Here is a 20,525-nt window from a genome sequence, read left to right on the forward strand (position 1 = left end):
TAATCTATTTAGCTACTGTAATATCAGATTTTTTCTATTGCTTAAATTAAGAGCCTCGTTACCATCACCTGCAATAAAAGGAAAAACCTTAGTCTACCTCAAAAGGTTGTGTGATCATGTACAGGAAGGAATCGGGGAGGGGGAGGAAGGCACAGAGGAAGTGGATTTTGAGGCAGGAGTTAACAAGGCAAAAAAGAGGTCTTTTAGCACAAGGGCAGTGGGAATCTGTTAACTAAACAGGAAAACGCAATACATTTCTGTAGCTCGTTGCTGTAAACTGAATTTACAAAATTCAGATTTGAAAACAAAATAATTTGCTTACAACTATAGTACACAAGACTCCTATGGTCTATATGAGAAGTGATTCCTGCAGGTCTGCAGTAGCTACTTTTCAAGGTGTGTTTGCTGTGTTTTCTGAGAATATATATTTGGGCAGCAGGGTCAGGCCTGTGGAATCTGAGCCGCGGCGCTCAGAAGTTTATGTTTAAATTCCATGTACGATAGATCTAGGCCAGGTGCTATCCGAGTGCAAAAGAAAAAAATAACTTCTCCTGAGCTAGAGAGCCAACTCTAGCCAGAGATTTTCCTTGTCCCTACATATCAAAACAAGTGAACGATGAGAGGGTGGAAATGAGGGTTTTACATGCAGAGTACAGCGGTATGTCAAAAAAATCTGTGTCCTGCTTCTAGTGCTGTCACTCACACACTTCGTAGCCATGGGCATATAATTCAGTCTCACTGTTTCCTTATTTTTAAGCAAGAGATCATGCATGTTTTCCCTCACAGGGTATTTTAAAGACCTCTTATTTTGTGTAGTATTTAGTTCACTACAATCGCAAGATAGCTTGCCAGCTGAAATTCCTTGCTCAGCAACGTTTACATGTCATGATGCAGAGAATGGACTTAATTTTTTTTCTGAATGGGGGAAGGGGATTTTTCAGACTGGTATTTACAGCAAAGTCTTCCCTATTGTATCCTATTAGAAAAGGATTTGAAACATAATGCTATGGTACTGTTTCGACCATTTCTGAGGTAGATAAAAAATGGGGGACTGCAAGTTGAATCGGAAACAGCTTAATAAAGCATTTGAACTGTATAAAACCCCATAAGTTCTACTGTACTATACTGTATAGTTTCCATTTAATCAACATATACTCAAACTACCTATTACATGAAGGTTATGTAAGCTGACCAGACCAGCCGTCTGAGATTGTCTTGTTTTGGGTAGAATTTATCTTAATATTTAAAATTCTCCTTCTCTGGCCCTTCAGTGCTCTTTGTAGAAATCAGTGTTTCTTAAAATACTAGTGTTTCTTAATGCTAGTTGATAATGAAAAAAACCCCAAACTTCTTCTGGGTTTGCACACAGATGAATGTCCATTTCTGTCCAAATCCAGAGGGTGGTTGTGTCATGTGGTTTTATGCTGACCGAAGTCCATCTTAAAATCCTGATTTAAGGGAGGAGAACGGGATTCTTCTCTTGTGAGTCATCTTATATCAGAGCTTGATCATGCTTCTACTGATGTTGGCAGGAGTTTTTCCACTGAGTTTATTGATTGAATGGTTTTTCAGTGTTACAGAGCGCTGCTGGTTTAAATTTGAAGTCATCCTAAGAGCTGTGAATGGCATCTCACGTGCCCTGTACCTGTTAAGGAAGAAGGTCACCCGTTTGCCTTGTTCTACTGAGTCAAAAGCATAGCTAAAATATCCTGTAAGATCATTCATTAACTGCTCTTCTAGATAATGTTTGTTAGCCATACACTTAAAATGCTGTTCATTGCTAATCGCTAGTGGAAGGCAACGCTTTAACATACACTCTATAAAAAAAAAAAAATCTATGGAAATGAGAATGGAAGAACCCTCCATAGGTACTGTTTGCCTGTGTGTGCCTGAAATGCTTTATTTTGGGTGTTATTAACATAGAAGAAAATGATGATATTCTCAGAGGCAAAACTTTGCATAAAAATGGACATTGCCAGGGTAAAATCTGTTTTGTATCATGTTATAATACATACCTTCTCCCTAATTACATTTCAGTTGATTGAAGGAAAATTTAAAAATCAAACGTGTTTAAGGGAATCGGGTGACGCTCTCACAATGGGTGTCTGTTTCTTGCACTTTGCTGCAAATCTTGTGACGTTTGAAGGTTTGTAATTGTTTTTAAAACACAGCTGCTTTCACTGGAATTTAAAAAATGGAGAGAGTTGTGTTACTCTGACAGATCAGTGCTGCGTTGTCTGTCTGCCTGCTTGGATCTCAGTTGCCTGAGGTAGTTCCTGAGCTGGGAAAAAGTATGTAAAAAGCTTGGGAATGGACTCCAGCCTCTCTTGGCATATCCAGGACTCATAGGTGAAAGCTGTAGCATATGGAAGTGGCAGCCTCGACTGTCTGCAGCTTCTCTTCTGAAAACACTGCAACTCCTCCAAAGCACGTTGGGGCCCTTGTGTCGTAGGGGAATTCCAGCTCTGTTGGCTGTTCAGCTGAAGCTTTTTTAGTTTGTTTGCTGTGATCAAATCACTTGAGGACATTTGGTCTCAGGAGGTGGAGATTTCTACATGGGAGAGTGAACTGAGCTGCTGGAATGTATTGCACATTATCCACCAGATGGTTTTCAGCCACTTTGATTTGATCTGTGTTTGATAGTGATGAAGATATGAAAGTGACATATTCCTCCGGCGTTGCTTACATGAGCCGGCACATCCTGGGTGGCACAGGCTGTGCTTCTGGCAGCAATGACCCCTGCAGAATGCAACCAAGAGCCTAGTTCCCTCTGCGCTCCTCTCCTTGGGCACCGTTTGTGCAGCACCAACATCCTCTAGGTCATGCCACTGCCTGGTGTGGATGCAGCTGTCCCGCTTGTACCATGCAGTATTTGGTCCAGGCCTCCCTTGGGACGCTCTCCTCTTCCCCTGTTTGGAACCAGCACTCCTGCAGAGTTGCAGCAGCTATTGTAGAAAGAGCGAGGACCATGTGCGCACTGACGTTTTATGCTTGCAGGTACATTGTGACCATCTAGCTGGTGGGCAAGTTGCTCTGCATTCCTTGTAGGAGTCGGTGTGGTCTTAGGAGACAGGGAGCTGGCAGGAGCCAGTGGGTCTCTGCATTTTTTTTGTTGTTGTTTTGCTGCTTTAAAATCTGAAGATGGGTTTCAGTTAGACAGCTGCTCTCAGTCACAGTGTTGTTCAAAGTAATTGACTTTCCATTGACTTTGGAATTTGGAATAGTGTCTAAATATTGTTGTCAGCTTCATGCTGATTCCTCTCCACTGAGGCTAAAGTCGTTTCACTTATGACCTCAAGCTGGACTTGTGCTTTGCTCCCATGGGAACTAAAAATAATAATTATTTTAAGAATAGGTTCTTAATCACTTCCTTCTTTTGATGCACTACTCTTGTTTAGCATTTGGAAGAATGTAATAGAAAATATTTTAAACTATTTGTGTTTTAATTCCAGTTTTAATTGGCTCTTTGAAGATGCAAGGAGTGTACAAGAATTAATTACAGTTCCTTTTAGTTTTTTTGTAGAAAAGCATTTGTTCTTGTTATTCTGAGTGAAGATTATTAGAGTTGTGTTGCTTTGGCAAACTGTCCAGTCGCACAGAGCTATGAAGAGATGAACATTAAGTTGACGGATTTCTTAGTCAAAGGCATGTGGGCATTTTGTCAGTGTTGGTGATGCATCAGCATGTTAATCTCCTGTTTCTGAACTGTTAATGTACATATGAGAAACTGAAAAAGATGTGCTTTAATCTGGGTTTAGAAGGAATGATAAGACAAAGTATGCAATGATTTTGAGGCAGAGCTGGCTGTGCAGTGAACACTGTGAAGGTGATGAGATAGTTTGCAGAGATGGGGAAAATATTAAACGGATGGAGATCCACTGTCTGCCCTGACCCACAGCAGCTGGATAACAGTGAGATAAAATAATTAATTTGGAGATCTTTCCATAAACTGAAAAAGTCTTGAAACTTACAAGTGGGGTTTTGGGAGATGTATTTCAAAGAGTGGCATATGAGTGCACTAGTGTAAAAAAAAAAAAAAAAGAAAAAAAAAGAGGGAAAAAAAAAAAAGAAAAGAAAACCCAGAAGGGCTTTCCTAGACTTCAGTGAGCATACAAAGTATGGTTGTACTGAGTGTCTTAGAGCCCAGCTACAGAAAATAACACAAGTACATTAATAATTGTTTTTCCTCTTCCTTGCTAATAGTTTACATGGTTTACTATTACTTCCAGTCAGTGAAGTTGCTTGCTCCAGCAAGTCTGCTTGCCTTAGAGGCAGCCAGTATTCTATTTTGTGTACCAAATTTTGTTTGTGCTTTATTTCTTCTCAAGCACCAGAGTCCCAAAGGCTGCAGCAGAGCCTTATAGCATAGCCTAGAGGGCTCAGCGTACAGCATACACCCTGAAGGGGCAGCTGGGCATGGACCCTGGTGAACACAGGACTCACAAGCTTGTCACTTATCTGCTCTCCTGCTGCTGTGAATTGTCCTTTTAGTGAAGTTGATATCTGGTCTCTACACCTATTTCCGCCTGCATACAAAAGCGTAACAGTTTATTTCTAAAGAGGATGAGGACGGAAAAAAAAATCTTTTTAGTGTCAGGCAACAGCTCACCTGATGGTGATTTAACCTATTGCTACAACTGGCATTATACATAGTAATAAAAATGAAAGAGCAGAGCTGGCTTTTCTTTACCTGTCACTTGGCTGAGGTCTGGCATTTGCTCATCTGTTACTGTCATGGTTGTGGGAATATGTGAGTGTTAACAGCAGTTGTGGTGCTAGCAAGGGAGAAAAGAAACGATGAGCCAAATACTTGAAGAAAGTGGTAGTTTAATATCGTACTATTGGCAGCTCTGGCATTCTGGCTCCTTTTGTGTAGACTGTGAGGACTTGTTTATAGTCTTACAAGTTTTATTACAAGCTTTCTTTAAAAAGAGCTGCTATCAGGAGGTTTCCCAGACCAAGTAGGAGACTGGGAATCAGCAGTTCTCCAGCTTCAGGCCTGCCTCTGCATGGCCTTGGGCAAGGCAAGGGAAGTGCCTGGCACTTCTGTAGGATGTACTTCCTATTCTCACAGTCATTTTAGAGCTTAAGTGTAAAACAGGGACTTCAAGGGAAGAATAATTCAGCTCTTTGAGTTCATTTGTACTGAATGTGTGATAGCAAATATACAGTGCCCTAGGACAGGCCAGTTCTAGTACATCTCTCTCTAGTGCCACTGCAATTCATGGTAGAAGTCACTCCCGATTGACCAGGTGCTGAGTGATCTTTTCTGAGAGGGCAAAGTGTTTGGAGGTGACGTTGCTCCTGTCACTCATTTGTGTACTCTTCACTACAGAAGACCTTAACCTCTTGACCTGATGCTCATAATGTTTCAAGATGAACCTGTTGCCTTTGCATGTGTTGTCATATTGATTGCAGTTTGTATTGCTGGTCCACTTCCATTGTAGGAAGGATGCACAAACAGCATAAGGAGACGTAAACTAGGAAGATGTATGGCTAAAACTACAAAAAATGAGAAGGACGGCCTGGGATAGGCGCAATACCTATACCTTAATCTGTGGCTTGAAATTTACTACATAATGAATATTTCCTACTTCCTCTGCTCTGTCAGTAGTATGGATTAATGATTCATAAAGGTGTGTTTTAAGGGCTGGGTAGTTTGTGTTTATACAGTGCTTACTGGAGTCCCTGTTGCTTCTTCCTTTTTCCTTCCGTCTCCCTCCCACCTCCCAAGATTGTTCATATATAAGCCATTTCTTTTTTCAGCCTTCCCTTTCCTTGGAGAAAAGTTACTATTTCTAGCCTGTTGGTGATCCTTTGTGCCCAGCTGTGTTTACCAGCATAGTAGAATTGGTGCGTGATGGTTTTTCGTGGGCCAGAACTGGCATTTCATTCTTCCTTTCCAGTGTTGCCAGCCTGGAGAATCAAATGGAACTGTAGAAATGAACTTGTGTTGACTTCATCCAGCTCCTCGGCAAAATCCAAGCCAAAACTATGTGGCCAAATGTGCAAAAACCTCTAGGCCAGGTTTTGGGCTTAATTTTGAGCAATCTTGTTCTCAGTTGATAGAAGCTCATAGGCTGGCATTTGAGAACCTGGGATACTGGCAAGGAGAAAAGTGTGGGTGAAATGAGTTTCAGTCCTGCTGAAGATACTTGTGAGACCAGTTGTGACAGTTTTTAGCAGGCAGATGAGAACATGAAGGAGTCTTGAAAACTGGACTCGTCTCTGGCACCTAGATCAGTAAGCCATGAACAGCGTATGGCAAAAGTTGTCATTGGCCAAGCGTGGCTTGTGCTTTTTTCTGTTGACAGTTTGGCAGTTTTAGGGGAATGCTTTGTCTTGAAAGGAGTGGGAAGAGTAAAACTGAAAGCAGAATGATTTGTTGTCTGTTTTGTTTCAGTGGAAAGCTGGTTTCACCAAAATGGAAAAATTTTAAAGGCTTGAAACTTCAGTGGAGAGATAAAATCCGTCTCAATAACGCCATCTGGAGGGCATGGTACATGCAGTGTAAGTATTGTGCTTGCTTGTGTCGCTTGCTATAAAATATTTTCCGAGAGACTTATATGTAAGAAGCAAGAGAATTGAAATTACTGTCTATTGAAAAGCTCAAAAATCTGCTGCAGGCCCAGAGGTCTCGGAGGCTGTCATGGCAGTGCCATTGGATCAGTGCTTTCTTAGAGACGTCCATGTAGAGGCTGTACTGAGCAGTCCAAGCCCAGCCTGAGATCTCCCCATTTCCTCTTGGTTATCTGGAAGGAACCCTGGCTAGATTTTTTTTCACATCTTGCCATTGAAGTGACAGAGCTCTCTGCAGAGCCTGCACGTGCTGAGCACTCGCGTTTTCATTCTTATTTCAGACCTGGAGAAGCGCAAGAATCCAGTGTGCCACTTTGTGACTCCCCTGGACGGCTCTGTTGATGTCGATGAACATCGTCGGCCAGAGGTATGTAAAACCTGAGGAACAGACTAATGAGCTCTAGAGTTTATAAAAAGATTTTCTAGTCCACTAGATATGAGAGCAGCATAGTAATTCTTTGCTCTGTTGTCTTTATTTAGAAGGAACCATTAATATAAAGCAGACTGAACCCATTTTTGTAAGTTTGTCACATTGAGATGATCAAGGAGCAACCGGAAGGACTTTTATTATCTATGTAACTTATGTCTATGTTCTAGTTTAGTGAAACGTAAGTCATAGAAGTGCAGTTTGAATAGTTAAGATTTTGACAGCCACTGCTCTCTTCTGGCTGGAGATTGCTGAAGTCAGTGGGAAATCAGAGTGATGACTGTTTTCAGGATTGAATCTAAGTGACCCTGGGAGAGTTTTCTGTATTTTATTTAATTGATGAGGTGTGGTTTTGAGACAACAAGCAATTTCTTTTTCTCTGTTAAGGTAACTTCGCAAAAAGAGCGAATATGAGTTTACGTACTTTCATTTTTGTGCTCTTGTAAACATAAATGAAAACTAACGTCTGCCTTCTGGCTCCTTGCAGAAAACCAGTGAGGCCCTTGATGTGGCAGTATGTGACTCTCTCTCTACTGCATAACTCTAGAATAATTTATAACTCAAAGGAGTTCCAGATGAGTTTGTGGAACTGTCTCAGGTTTTTGAAAGAACAGCGTTGATGTGTGTGTTGAAAGATAACCCTCAAACACAAGAAAGTTGTGTTAAGGCTCTCATTAGTCTGCTGTCCCCAACTTAGACACTGAGCTCTGTGTTACATCAAAGACCCACATTGTTCTGATCCTTTTGTTGCTATTAGTATGTGGCCTGCAAGGTCACGCTTCTCCCTGAGCTGGACATCGGATTTCTATTGCTTTGTGTCATTCTTAACAGTTTTTATGTATGCGTGTGCATGTTCATGTAACCTTGCGAAATTCTCTTTGCCTGTTTTCTGCAGAACAGGGTATTGTATGCTTTATACATTATATTTTATTAAATTCATTTTAAAGGGGTTTTTTTGGCCATTTCTTAACTATTGGTTATGGTTGAGCTGATGTGGGAGATGCTGACAGTGCAGTCAGACATCATCTCTTGTTTGTTTATTGTGGCAAAGATGAAGTTAGTACTGTCAGATTTGCTCTGTGATAGCTGAACTCTGGAACTGTGGGCTGCTGATACATGAGCTCAAACAGAATTAGCATGCTTTCTTTTGCATTCTTTATGCCTGAATATTTGCTTGGAAATTTATTGAACATTCAGCCATTATGTGATTCCGTGTAATTCGTGGTATGTGTTTGTGTTCTTAGGCCATTGCAACAGAAGGGAAATACTGGAAACGAAGAATTGAAATAGTCATCAGGGAATACCACAAGTGGAGAACGTACTTCAAGAAAAGGGTCTGTTGGTTTACACAGTGAAAGTAGCTTACTTGAACTTGATCAGTATGTTGTTGCTTTTTGAGTTTTGATGTCACTTTTGCTAGCATGCAAGAATACTTAAAACAGATGATAAGCTAGTACAGGCACACTCATCTGATTAGTTCCACGTAACTAAAAATTATTGTGCAGGGACTAGCTGTGCATGATTAGGTCTTAAAAATTTTGCAAAATCAAGTCTTCTACTGGCATATACAGCACCTATTCTGACTTTAACGTCTGTTTTGTTCTCCTTTTGCAGTTACAGAAACATAAAGATGAAGATCTTTCAAGTTTGGTCAGGGTAGGTAATACCACCCATAAGTGGCAGCATTTATGCTTGTAGAAGCTGCAATAAGTAACAAAGCTGTAACGTGCAGTAGCTTGCATTGATTAAAATCTAAAGACAAGCATCTTGCTTAAGCCTTAATTGAGGTTAGACACCTTAATGTTTCTGCGCCTTAGAGGGCAATGTAAGATTTGTAGCTTAAATTGGATGGAGGAGAGGTGGGATGAAAAGTGCTATGACAGAAGAAATGAGAATCAGTATTGGGTGCCCAGAAAGATCAATCTCTTTGAGGGCTGGCACATTATTTCATCTCATTACTGAGTCGTAACTGGCACTACTGCCTTACTTGTGTAACTGGATCTGTGAAGAAGCGTGTGCTACATGTTGCAGATCTTCCTGCTGCCCACAACATGGGCAAATAATGTGCCAGAATCCTAAAAAAGGTAAAATGTTTAAAGGAACAATGGTATCACCATTTATTATGTCCCCTAAAGCCATCAAGCCTACTTTGGGCTTATAAACTGATGATCAGAAGCACCGTTCTGATTTTTTTTTTTTTTTCTTTTTGGAACTAAGCGTAAGTCTGGATCTGTTCCACTTTCACAAAACTCTCAGCTGTTTTGGCCATGAGCTCCAATGCACCATCATGGTGTGTTGGTGTAGTTACAGCTGCATGTTGGCTCAACCATGAGAACCTGACTATGTGTGCTTCTAGTTTGCAGCAAATGCAAGGTAGTGCAGTTTAGCTTAGCCTGTAGTGAAGGACGGGTAAGCCGAGTCACATTATGTTGTATTTTTCATGGGCTAAAAGTGCCCACAAGAATATCAGCGTACCTTGTGCAAAGTCAGATTACAATTACACTTGATTACATTTCAGAGATTCAGATACACTTCAAGATAAGAGTTGTTTGCTTTGAGTTTTTCCCGTGCATGTCATTTTTAAATCTTTATTCAAACCACGGGATCATTAAACTGTAGGTGCAAAAATGTACATATAATTAATGAAACGAGAAAGTATTGATGAAGTTATTTTGTCTTATGTCCTTCTAGTCAACATCTGGTTTTGGGGCAAAAACCTGTCCCAGGGTGTCGTGGTATTCTACTGAAGTTTTCTGTTGTTGCTCAAATCAGTGAGCTGAAGTTGTTGGTGTATTAGAAGTACCGCTGATCTGTTTCAGTCCATTTGCATGGCTCCTAAAGGAGAGTTTCTTTCTCTAAAAATGTGAAAAACGAAGACTGTTTTTATGTATCTGTACCAGACTGCTTTAGTGTTGTCTAGGCAGCCTGACAACCTTTCTTCCTTTCCTTTGGCAGGATGATGATTTGGTTCTCTGGCAAAAAAGAAGGTATGGCAGAGAAACCCCTGTCCCTATGGAGGAAGGCAGCCTCTTGGATGCAGATATGCTTATGTCCGAGTTCACCGACACGCTGTTCTCCACGCTGTCTTCACATCAGCTGGTTTCCTGGCCAAATTCCAGGGACATAGGTATTTGTTGGCTGTTAGCTATGTTGCAGTGGGAACCTCTAGGAGAAGTGTGGTTTGTTGCTTTGCTGTTCTCCTAGTCTTGCCTAAGAAATGTATCTTTCTTTGCTGATACAGATAAAAATAGGTCAGAGAATGTAGCTTTCATGCTTTATAGGTTATGGAATCCCAGTTACTCATCCAAATTTCATTTCTGTCATAGCTTCTTATGTGCTGCTCCTAGCATTGTCCTCAATGCTCTGAATAAATCTGTAATGAGCAGTATTTACCTTTATCAGTGGTGAAGGCATTGTTGTTTATCTCAAAGCATATATGTGTGTGTGTGTTTTTAAGGCAGTGCCTATGTATTTTTCTTTGAATGTCCCTTACAACAAGTGCAAGTCACATCTCCTGTAAAAACAATCCCAAGAGCTATACAGTTCTGTCAGATGCTCTCTAACTGAAGGCTCTGACTGTCTAATGGGACAGCGGATGTCCACTATGCATTTTCCTTGCTGCATGGATGTCTAAGCTGTCTGAGCAACTCCAGAGCAACTGTGGTTTACATGAAGTGTACTTGAAGCAAAATGAAATGGATGATTGTTTATTTTAAAATACTGTGCTTTGAGCTGTGGTGGTTCAGGTTGTGATTCCCAGCAAGTTTATGTATTGTGCAGCAGGGGCAGGACAGGAGGTTTGGGAGCAGGAGGCATCCAAGCTTGGCAATCCCCAGTTGTTAGTTAGAGCCTTCAGGTTTCACCTCTTCCATTTTACTAGTTGAAAGTTTCATTCCCCAATGGTTTTGTTTTCAGAACTGTGCTGTAGTTCTGAAGAAAAGCAGATGCTCAGTTCATTTCAGCAGCAGTTTTTCTGTAAACATCCTGGCCAAGCCTGGCTGTGGAGTGTGTGTTGGTGTTCTAGCCAAATGCTATATTCCTGCTGCTGTTACTGTGCGAGTGATGTGAAGCTAATCTAATCTGTCTCCTGAATTTTGCAGCACACTTAGGAAATGCTGACATGATTCAACCAGGGCTTATTCCTCTCCAGCCAAATTTTGATTTTATGGATACTTTTGAGCCTTTTCAGGGTAAGTATCATATATATATAGTCAATTAATTTCTTTAAAATTGCAGTGATTTGTGAACTAGTTTTTAACAGAAGATTAAACGTTGCAGGTACCTACTCTCTTTAGAAGGCAGGAGATTTGAGAGAAAGGTGAACAACACTTGATGTATGTTTTCATTGTTCATTATTTCAAACATGCATATGTGGTAGACTCCCTTGTTACTGTGACCCCAGTCCTTTACTTACCTGGATTTGAGAGTCACTTTAGGATTGATTGTTCCAAGGTTTGAACCAGGTTGTTAATTTGCCTTTCAAAAGAATAGCATTTAGGCCTTAAGTCATTGACTAATTAAAGACAGAACATCAGATGTGGACAGGAGAACTCACAGAATCACTAAGGTTTTCGCATTTAACACTTCTTAGTGATTAAGTGATTTAACACTTTGTTTGCCTTGGAACATTTTCTGGTACTCTGAAGAATTACATATGACATTAAACTACTGCTGACAACTTTGATCGTTACGGATCTTCATGGAAGTCAAAAGTCACATCTGTTTGCTGGGCCTGCATGCAGTCTGCATCAGAGAAATGAATATTGTGGGACTGCGTTGAGAATCAGCTCTTGGCTATCTGCATGTAGCTGAACCATAAACAGCGGACTGATTTTTGTATTGTCCTCAGCTTGCATGAAAGTTGAAGAAGTCTGCCCTGAAGAGATCAGTTCCTCTGGAAAACAGCAATTCATTGCTCAGTCAGCAGCAGTTGTATAAAGCAGAAATCTCATGGTTTCATTATTTGCTAAATAATATTGATATTCCTGTGAATTTTAGTATCTAGCAATGCTGTACCTTGAGTATGAAAAGTAGAAGATTAATAGGTGATTTTTCATATTTCAGATTTATTCACACCCAGTCGTTCCAGTAATTATTTCCCTTCTGTGTCTGCTGTCAGCTCAGCTACAACAGACAGCAGCAGCAGCCATTCTTCCCAGGTAAGAGAGGTTCTCAGTGTTGAAAACAGCCTCATCTCAGACACGTATGTGCTATGAAGACTCTCAGACATGAACCATGTCCTTCTCAGAAGGAGTTCAGACCGGAGTTTCAGGGGTTGTGTCTGAATCTGTAATATTTTTCTTTTCTGTCAGTCTCCTGTCCTGCCGTCGGGTTCATTGCCCAACACGCTTCCAGCAGGGAACATCAGTGACGGACTGATTGCTTCCTCAGTACCTTCTCCTGTCATTCCTGATGTTGGCACTGACCAGTGTTCCAGCATTAGAAGCGGGGAATCTTTCATCCAGCCAGCGGACTTCACTCCCGACTCGTCTCTCAGCGAGCCACAAACTTTTATGCCAGTGTTTCAGACGCCCTTGCCACTGCTTCAACCTGCGACACAACAGCAGCAGTCCCCGTTGCCTGCGGTGCCTCTGAATTCTAGCTTAAGCTCTCCACCAGCTGCGTTTGCTGCACCAGAAACCCAGAAGTTTGGCCTCTGTGAATCTACAGTTATCACCCACACGGCTTCTGCTACGTTGACCCACAATGCCCCTGCCACCACCTTCAGCCAGAGCCAGAACCTTGTCCTGGCAACGCAGCAGCCAGGCGCAGGAGTGCCTTGTAACCTAGCTTTCCAGACTACTGTCCTGCAGGGGCAGCCCTGGCCCCAGCTGCAGTTTCAACTGACATTTGCACTCCCCAAAGCTGTTCCTCTGGCCAGTGCTGGGACAAGGCCCAAACAGTCACAAAAGATAGTGCCTGCTCCGAAGCCTGAAACAGTGTCCTTATTGTTAAAGAATGCCTTCGTCACCCCAGGTGAGAAGCACTGGTGCGGTGATGTTTTTCTTTTCTGAGTGGGACTAGCAGGAGGGATAGACCTTCTTGCTTTTCTTGGCTTACATAATAAGTAAAAATATAGCTTCCTGAGAGTGTCCAAGGAACCCCTGAATCCCCTGGTGTGTGGCTACACTGTTCAATGGGATGCTCTGGACTGCTGCAAGGATTGGAAGCAGTTTGGTTGTGAGTGTGAAAAGCCAACCTGCGAAAGAGGATACCTCCTTGTAAAATTTGTGCTGGGCTGTATAGGTGCATCAGCACACGGGATGACTAGAGCTCTGTGCTCCTGCCCCATAGAAACCTTGGTTTTGATGTTTAATGCTGTTCTGATTGACTCTGCCCCTCAGAGCATTCAACCACGGTACAGTAGGAGATGGTAGGGAGATAGTGTGGGATGGAGAATGGCAGGTCTGTCCCTGTCATTGACTCATCTGGTTGCCCTGGACAAGTCACTATGTCCCCCTGTGCATCATCACACTCTATAATACCGGAGTACCGGTATACATCCTTTGGTAATACTTTGGATGTATTCTGACGTTCGTCTTAGGTGTGCCTGAAACTCTTTGAGACCGAGTACAGTGCTGGCTACGGAGCAGCTGTTGAAGTGGACCACAGCATTGGTCCAGATGGAAGCATGGGAATGTGCCTCTCATCCACCATCAGTGCTCCCTAGCAGGACCAGGCAGTCCTTGCAGTGGGGAAGGGCTAAGAAAAGGCAGGGGGAGCTGGAGATCTTTGTCTCAAGCAATCTACAGACTCTTGAGATGCTGTCAGGAGCATGTGATTTTCAGTTCAGAGTACAAATACCTAACTCATATGCTGGGACCTCCACATTGGGTGTGATTTGGAGCCATTGGCACTGCACAAGGCTAAGAATAGCAAGCGTGAGCAGAGAGAGTTTTGCTTGTGGTGGTTCTTGTGGGAAAGCTCAAGGCAAGAGCAGAACAGGCAGTACACTTTTTCTTGGGATTATTGCCCAGTTTTTAGACTGGTGCTGGCTGGGGGCCAAGTGACTTTAGCCACCTGAAGTGTGCAACAGTAATCCAAGAAAAACCCTGCCTGGAGGAGTATTGTTAAACAGGCTTTACGAAGGAGTAGGTGTGTCTGCCAGGGCCTGGCATTGTGGTTACCCACCAAAAAAAAAAAAAAAGAAAAAAAAAAATCACTGTTCAGGAGTAGAACAGACCCAAGGATCTAATTCTAGCATGTCACTGGGAACAAGTTGGCCCATGATTAATAGCACTAGGGTGTTAAAGGCAGTGTTTCTGTCTATAGTATGTTATAAAGCAAGAGTCCATGTACCTTCAGCAGTCGAGACATGCGTTTCTCACCTAGTAAAGCATTGTAGGCAACTCTGATTTTCAGAAAGCCTTTGCTCCTAGCTTTCTTAGTGCTCCTTGGGTTGTTCCTGACCCCATATATCACTTTCCCAATACTTCATCAGTTATTTCTGGACTATCACAACAAATGGCTTTGCTTCTCATCTAGATTTAAAGTTGTTGCTGTTTTTCATTCCTGGCAGTGGCATGTGTTCACAGGTCACAGTGCTCCTAAACTCCTGGGACACCAAGCTCAGAGGTCAAATCCAAGATTTTATGTAAAGACTGGAGCTTTATTTTTGGCAATAGAATAAACACCAGTACTTTTAAGTAAGGCATTTATGCCTGTCATTTGTGTTCAGGACAAACAAATCATCTCATGACTGTAAAACAAATTGCATTATAGCCTGTGTTAGAAAGGGATGTGTAACATTTACTGCTCTGTGATATAAGGACTCAAAAATCTGCACAGATTGTCTCATCAGGTGCAAGACTTCACGTGGGAAAGAACTCTGCTGTCACCACTTCAGGTTAAATGTTCTGATTTTGAGAGGAAAGCCTGCAAAAGATGCATGTGTAGGATAGAAACATGAAAAATGTAAAGGGGCATCTAAATATGTGCTGATTGTTAACAGTTACCCAAATGTGGAAGTTAGAAATGCCAAGTTTGTGCGGCAGCATTAATGCACTGGTAAGAGGAGTCTCTTTAGCTCGATAGAGATGTCATAAGTCCAGCTGAACGTTAGTGAACAGTGGAAGGGTTGTGATTCCAGCTTTATATGTGGGAATGCTCAAAGAATGAACTCCCTGTATCAGAGTGACAGTGCTCTCTGCCAGATATACCCACGCAAGGGCTGACACAAGATTTGTGCAATCCACAGGCCTTTCTAATAAAGGCTATGCAGAAACTTCAGTTGATTCAAAACACTGTGGTGGTTAGTCACAGATGACACAGTAGGGGAGAAGACATTAGATATCCTGCACTGTCTCCCTGTTCTGCTGTTGTGTGTCCTTCAGTACTCTGATGCTAAACCGAAGAGGGGTAGGTTGGCAGTGACTGAGCTACTCTGATGCTTTTCGTACATCATGACTTTATTAGTACAAAGGAGAGCTGAAGCCAATACAGGCTAGAATGAAACTGAGTAAGTTTGGTTTCGTTTTCTCAAAAAGCATACAGAAGCTGTGCCTGCCTGATTCTTCCCTTAGTAACAATATAGAATGGTTAGTCAGGTTCTCTCTAAAGTCTGGGCAAGAACAACGTCAGCATTAATGCCATGTCAATAACTGTACATCTGCATTGGTTAAATTGAGACCTTAACAGATTTATGTTGGACTAGAGTACTGTAGTAGTGAAAAAACCTTTAGAGCAAGGATCCTGATTCCTGTCATGGGGGCAAGCCTCCTGTACAGACTTGTTTTGAGAATTTTTTGTAACTTTCTCTGTGGAGACAATTGCTGCTATTCACAATTATCTCTAGCTGTTTAACACTGCAGAACTCCTGGTTCTTTAGCCTGTTTTCTGGAATTTTGGTGCTGACTCCCAATGACATTGCGTTGTCTTGTGCTTGTGTGTCATGTAAAGCAGCTGTAAAACCAGATAATGAAAGAAGCTAGTAGAGTGAAGTGGTGAGGAAGAGAGTTTAATATATATACTGGGAAGCATGAAATATTGAATATGCATCCTTCAGTTGGTTTCTGTCATTGACCCTTTCTGGGTCAGCAGAGCAAACCCGAGATCCAAGAAGTATGGACGTGAGAGGAGAGGTGAAGATGATCCTCCTTCTGTGAAACCCAGCTCTGATAGAATGAAGACACTTTGCACCTCCCTGATTTCCTAGGTACCTCTGTAAATTCACCTCAAAACAGTGACAGTGATGCTAGAAGCCTCGGAAATAACTGGTGTGTTAGAGTCCTTTGTACTGGATTCATGGGATTGAGATTATCAGAAAACTGGTGGCACTTTGTATTGCAATGAAATAGTACCAAATAGGTGCCCATTAATCCATTCCCCTGTTCAATGACAACTTATTTCATACAAAATAATCTCCAGCTTTTTTTTTTTTGTCTCATTAACTATTCTAACTTGTGTTCTTCAGCTGCCTTTCAGGGACAGTCCAGAGCTGTGATTGTAACTCCAGCACCTTTAAAAAGAGAGGGGATTTTGACGCCAGCCACGTCTCAGTCTAATGTTGCAATTGCACCAGCTGGAATTGTCAGAGTAAGGAGAAGAAAAAAAAATATATTTGTTTTTTAGGCCTGTTATTTGCAAGTAGTTAGAGCCATAATGTGCTCAGGAGGGTAACTAAATCTCACCTGTTACCCAGCATATGCATTTGTGCATTCAGCATTGTTTGCTTATTTTTAATTTAGCTACTTTATGGGCCTGGAGGCACTATCTGGTCTTCGCAGACTCTGTCTCACACTACAGTAAGATTACAAAGAGGCATGTGTACCCAATACTATGAATGGGGATGGTTTGTGCTTTTTATTAATCGTGCAGAAGCTAGGAGGAACCCAGGATGCTCACCTTTCCATTTACATATTGGAAAGCATGCCTTGAGTATATGAGCGGGTTTCCCAATGTGTTGTATGCAGGAAGATGCAAATAGTTTTTAGTATATTATGCTGTTGATGTGTTGTAATACTGCTTTAAGTTATGAAAGGATACTGGTCTCCTGCCAGAAGTCTGACTTCAGTGCCTGCCAATTCCTTATATGTTCGCCCTTGTTTCATGTCATCAGATTGTTAATCATGTGTTAATTTGCTACTTCTAGTGAAAGGCAAGGTAACAAATCTCTCTCTTTCTTTCTCTCTCTCTCCCCTTTTCTCCCTTCTCTCATCCCTTCTCTCCCTCTGCCCCCACACCCCCCTTCCTGCTCTCTTCTTCTTTCTCTCTGTTTTTCTCTGTGCTATTTCTATGCTGTTCCCAGGCTCCCGGGGTGACGGAGTTCCGTAGTAACATTCTGGTTGGTCCAGCACAGCGAGCACCAAGTAGTCAACAAACCCAGCCCACAGTCTCACATCTCTTCTCTCCTAGTGTAGTCCAGGATGTGTTGGTGAAAGGAGAGCAAATCCCTTCCCACAGTAGCAGTTCACAAGTTCCCTCACCTACACCTAGTAAGTTAGAAAGCTGTAAGCATTCTCTCTCTCCTACACATGTAAGTGTGTTTCCATTGGCTAGGCAGGGTGTAAGTGGGCCTGGAGGGTCCCTAGATAATTTTTGAAGGAAAAGCTTTTTAGGCCCTTCTGCCCTGCAGCTTTGGTTGCATCCAGTTGTTTGCAATTTTTGTCTTAAGCTACTGTGCAGCGTTGCCACAAACGGCGATTTTGTGCTTCCTGTAAGTGGCTCCTTTCTAAAAGGATGTACTGTCATAGTCACCAAGAAATTAAACCCGTTTGAAAGGCATCTGTGTAGAAAGTGCTGAATAGGTTTGTTGTTCAGTATCGTAACTGTAATTTTGATTGGAGGATCTCAGACACAATCCTTGTTAACAGTAGGTAAGTGCAAAGACTCCTTTTGCATGCTTGTTGATAGAGCGGTATCTGGGCCGGTTTTAGAGACACATGCTGGTTTTGCTGGTAAATGGCTTGTAAGTGTTACTGTCATGTCCCAGGCCATTAGAGCCTCAAATGGGTGAGTCTAGCAGGACGATGGAATTACAGCCTACGCGTTCAACATGCCTTTGCTGAAATGTGTGTGTGTGTGTGTGTGTGCGTGTGAAAGGAGTATTAATATCGCTATTCGGGATGTTTTAGCCTTGTGCCATGAAATACTAAGCTTTCCCAGCAATCTTGACATTTTCTAGCATGTGGTTGCTGCATCAAAGAGTATAATTTGGTTGCCGATTGCATTTCAGTTCAATTCTGAATAGAAACTTCTCAGCAGTTACATTTTTCTGTAGAAAGTTGTTTGTTAATGTGACTTGTTTTTCTTCCTTTATGAAGGCCGAGACTGTCAGAATTCAGGCCAAGCTTCCCCCTGCGCCTCTGAGCAGAGCCCCAGTCCACAGTCTCCCCAGAACAGCTGCTCAGGAAAACCTGCCACTGACCCTAATATGGCTGCATTTAAGGTCTGTGTCCTTTCCTTTGAGGTGCTTTTCTTTGCCTTTGTAGCTCCTTTTCTGCCCTGATGTCCGAGCATGGACTAGAGAGTAAGTTATGCTTCAGGAACAGTGCAGTGTTTGTGCCTTAGGCTTAACTTGCGCTGCATCTGTGCTGCTCTGTTCAATTTAAAATGTCAGACTTTAATAATCTACTCTGCTCCTCAGGGATGTGTCACCAGAGGGGCCAGGCTTAACTGTACCTCTGCAGGTCCTTATGGTCATGACAGCAGTTTCTCCTGTGGCTCACAGGAGTGTTATGACAGGTCTCAGTTTACTCGGTCAAAGGTTTCAGGCTTAGTTTTTTAAACCATGGCTTTTTGCCATTGTTCTGTTGGGGCTCTTCAGTCTGCAGGGCTCTGGCCATCGCTGGAGGGGGAGTTCTTGACCTGCTGAGTTACTTACATGTCTCCAGTGATGCTATGCTGCTCCACAGAGAAGCAGCTCCACAGACTCTACAAGTTACAGCTGTAAAACACTTCGAGAATTATTGGGGTAAGAACTCGGCGGTCTAGAGATAGCATCTGAAAGCTGGCTGTACCTCATACACAGCTTTGTCATACCTTGTCAGCTTTCTGTGATGGTATGAGAAACTTATCCACAAAAAACAACCAATGCAGGACAATCAGCTGTAACCCTCTCATTCATTCTGTTGTGAAAGGGAGTGTTACTTAACCGTTTTGCAAGTGCCAACCCCTTTTTGGCTTCTCTGTGTTTGTATACCCTATGAGTTGATGTCAGCTTGATTACTCCCAGGGCAGAAAGGTAAGTTTGAACACTTGCAGCCTGTAATTGCACTCAATTCTAGTTCTGTTGCAGAGGAGAATGAGAATTGCCCCTTGCTGAGCATGCTGCAAGTTACTCATAAGAGTTTGCAGTTATTTGCTTGGCATAAATGCTCACAATCAGTAGTTGCAGCCTGTTCTTGCTGCTAGAGGGTGAGTTAACTTGGTGGGAAAGTGGCCACTAGATGGAGGAGTGTTCTTAAAAGTAAGGACAGTGCAACGAGATAGGCTTTGTAGCCATTTAAACTCACCTGCTTTGACAGGAATTGCTCTGGATGCGTACTGTTAGTAACTCTTTCGTAAGACAAGAGAGAAACAGTGATGTTTGCTGGTCTCTAGATGTATGTTCTTTTGCTCCTCTGCATTGTTAGTTACACTAAACAGTTCTGTATTGCTGGGTGACATTGTTTTTTCAGTTTAGCAAAGCGTAGAGGGCACTGGAAATCTCAGTTCTGCTCTTGAACCTGCATTTTCTGTGTTTGTGGGCAGCCACTTCGCTGCTTTATTACATTGTTTTCCTCCATTATAAAATGGGATGATGGTGAGCTACTGCCAGAAAGCCTAGCTCTGCTGAGAATGCATTCTCGAAGTGCAAACTCCTTATTTTCTTCCAAGGATTTTGGTGGAAACAACTTCTAAGTTTTTAATGCTACAAATGAAAATGTTAATTCCTGACAAAGCCTTTATCCTCAGGATAGGCCAGAGTTGTGGATTCTTTTTTCTTTTTCTTTTTTGTTTTTGTCAGACTGCCTGTTTACATCAGTAGACATTATGTATGTATTAGGAATAAATGATAAGGACTGTTTTAAACTTAAAGGCTTCAGCAAGATCCTAACTAATTACATGCCTCAAAAATTGCAATTTGATTTCAGAAAAGGAAATTGTGTAACAGTCTTAAATAGGAATTTTTACTATAGGAAGAAAACCTTACAAGGTTTGAAATTGAATTTAATACACTGAACATTTCTTTTTAATAACCTAAATCATTGTTTGCAAATTTATAGTCGTGGCTTTGACTGGGAAGACTATGAATGCCACAGTTCAACAAAAATGACACTGTGAATTTGAATAGCTGAAATAGTCATAGTAGTAGAATGGTAAAGGAGAACAGCATAGACTGAGCTAATTCTGTTTATGCAGAATCGAAGAATGAAGCATATTTCAGAACAAAAACGAAGGTTTAATATCAAGATTGGTTTCAGTACTCTGAACAGCTTGGTTTCAGCCAACTCCAAGTCGGTAAGTAACTTGGCAGCGCTAACACTTTAATATGGAATATAAGAAAGAGCCATTCTAAAAAGACTTGTTAATAAATTTA

At 41.9% G+C, this 20,525-nt stretch overlaps 1 protein-coding gene across 1 annotated transcript in view; it reads left to right on the top strand.

Moving 5' to 3' along the window:
• MLXIP (MLX interacting protein) overlaps positions 1-20,525 on the top strand; it is a 50,547-nt gene that overhangs the window by 21,368 nt on the left and 8,654 nt on the right. Inside the window, exons 2-13 of the mRNA XM_050906945.1 lie at positions 6,404-6,510; positions 6,861-6,946; positions 8,251-8,340; positions 8,621-8,662; positions 9,962-10,133; positions 11,107-11,196; positions 12,071-12,165; positions 12,319-12,982; positions 16,419-16,540; positions 17,253-17,439; positions 18,268-18,392; positions 20,348-20,446. Of these exons, the coding sequence (XP_050762902.1) occupies positions 6,404-6,510; positions 6,861-6,946; positions 8,251-8,340; positions 8,621-8,662; positions 9,962-10,133; positions 11,107-11,196; positions 12,071-12,165; positions 12,319-12,982; positions 16,419-16,540; positions 17,253-17,439; positions 18,268-18,392; positions 20,348-20,446 (1,879 nt within the window). The remainder of the gene's footprint in view (positions 1-6,403; positions 6,511-6,860; positions 6,947-8,250; positions 8,341-8,620; positions 8,663-9,961; positions 10,134-11,106; positions 11,197-12,070; positions 12,166-12,318; positions 12,983-16,418; positions 16,541-17,252; positions 17,440-18,267; positions 18,393-20,347; positions 20,447-20,525) is intronic.

Source organism: Gymnogyps californianus, chromosome 16 (genome assembly GCF_018139145.2).
Source record: "Gymnogyps californianus isolate 813 chromosome 16, ASM1813914v2, whole genome shotgun sequence".
Lineage (NCBI taxonomy): Eukaryota > Metazoa > Chordata > Aves > Accipitriformes > Cathartidae > Gymnogyps > Gymnogyps californianus.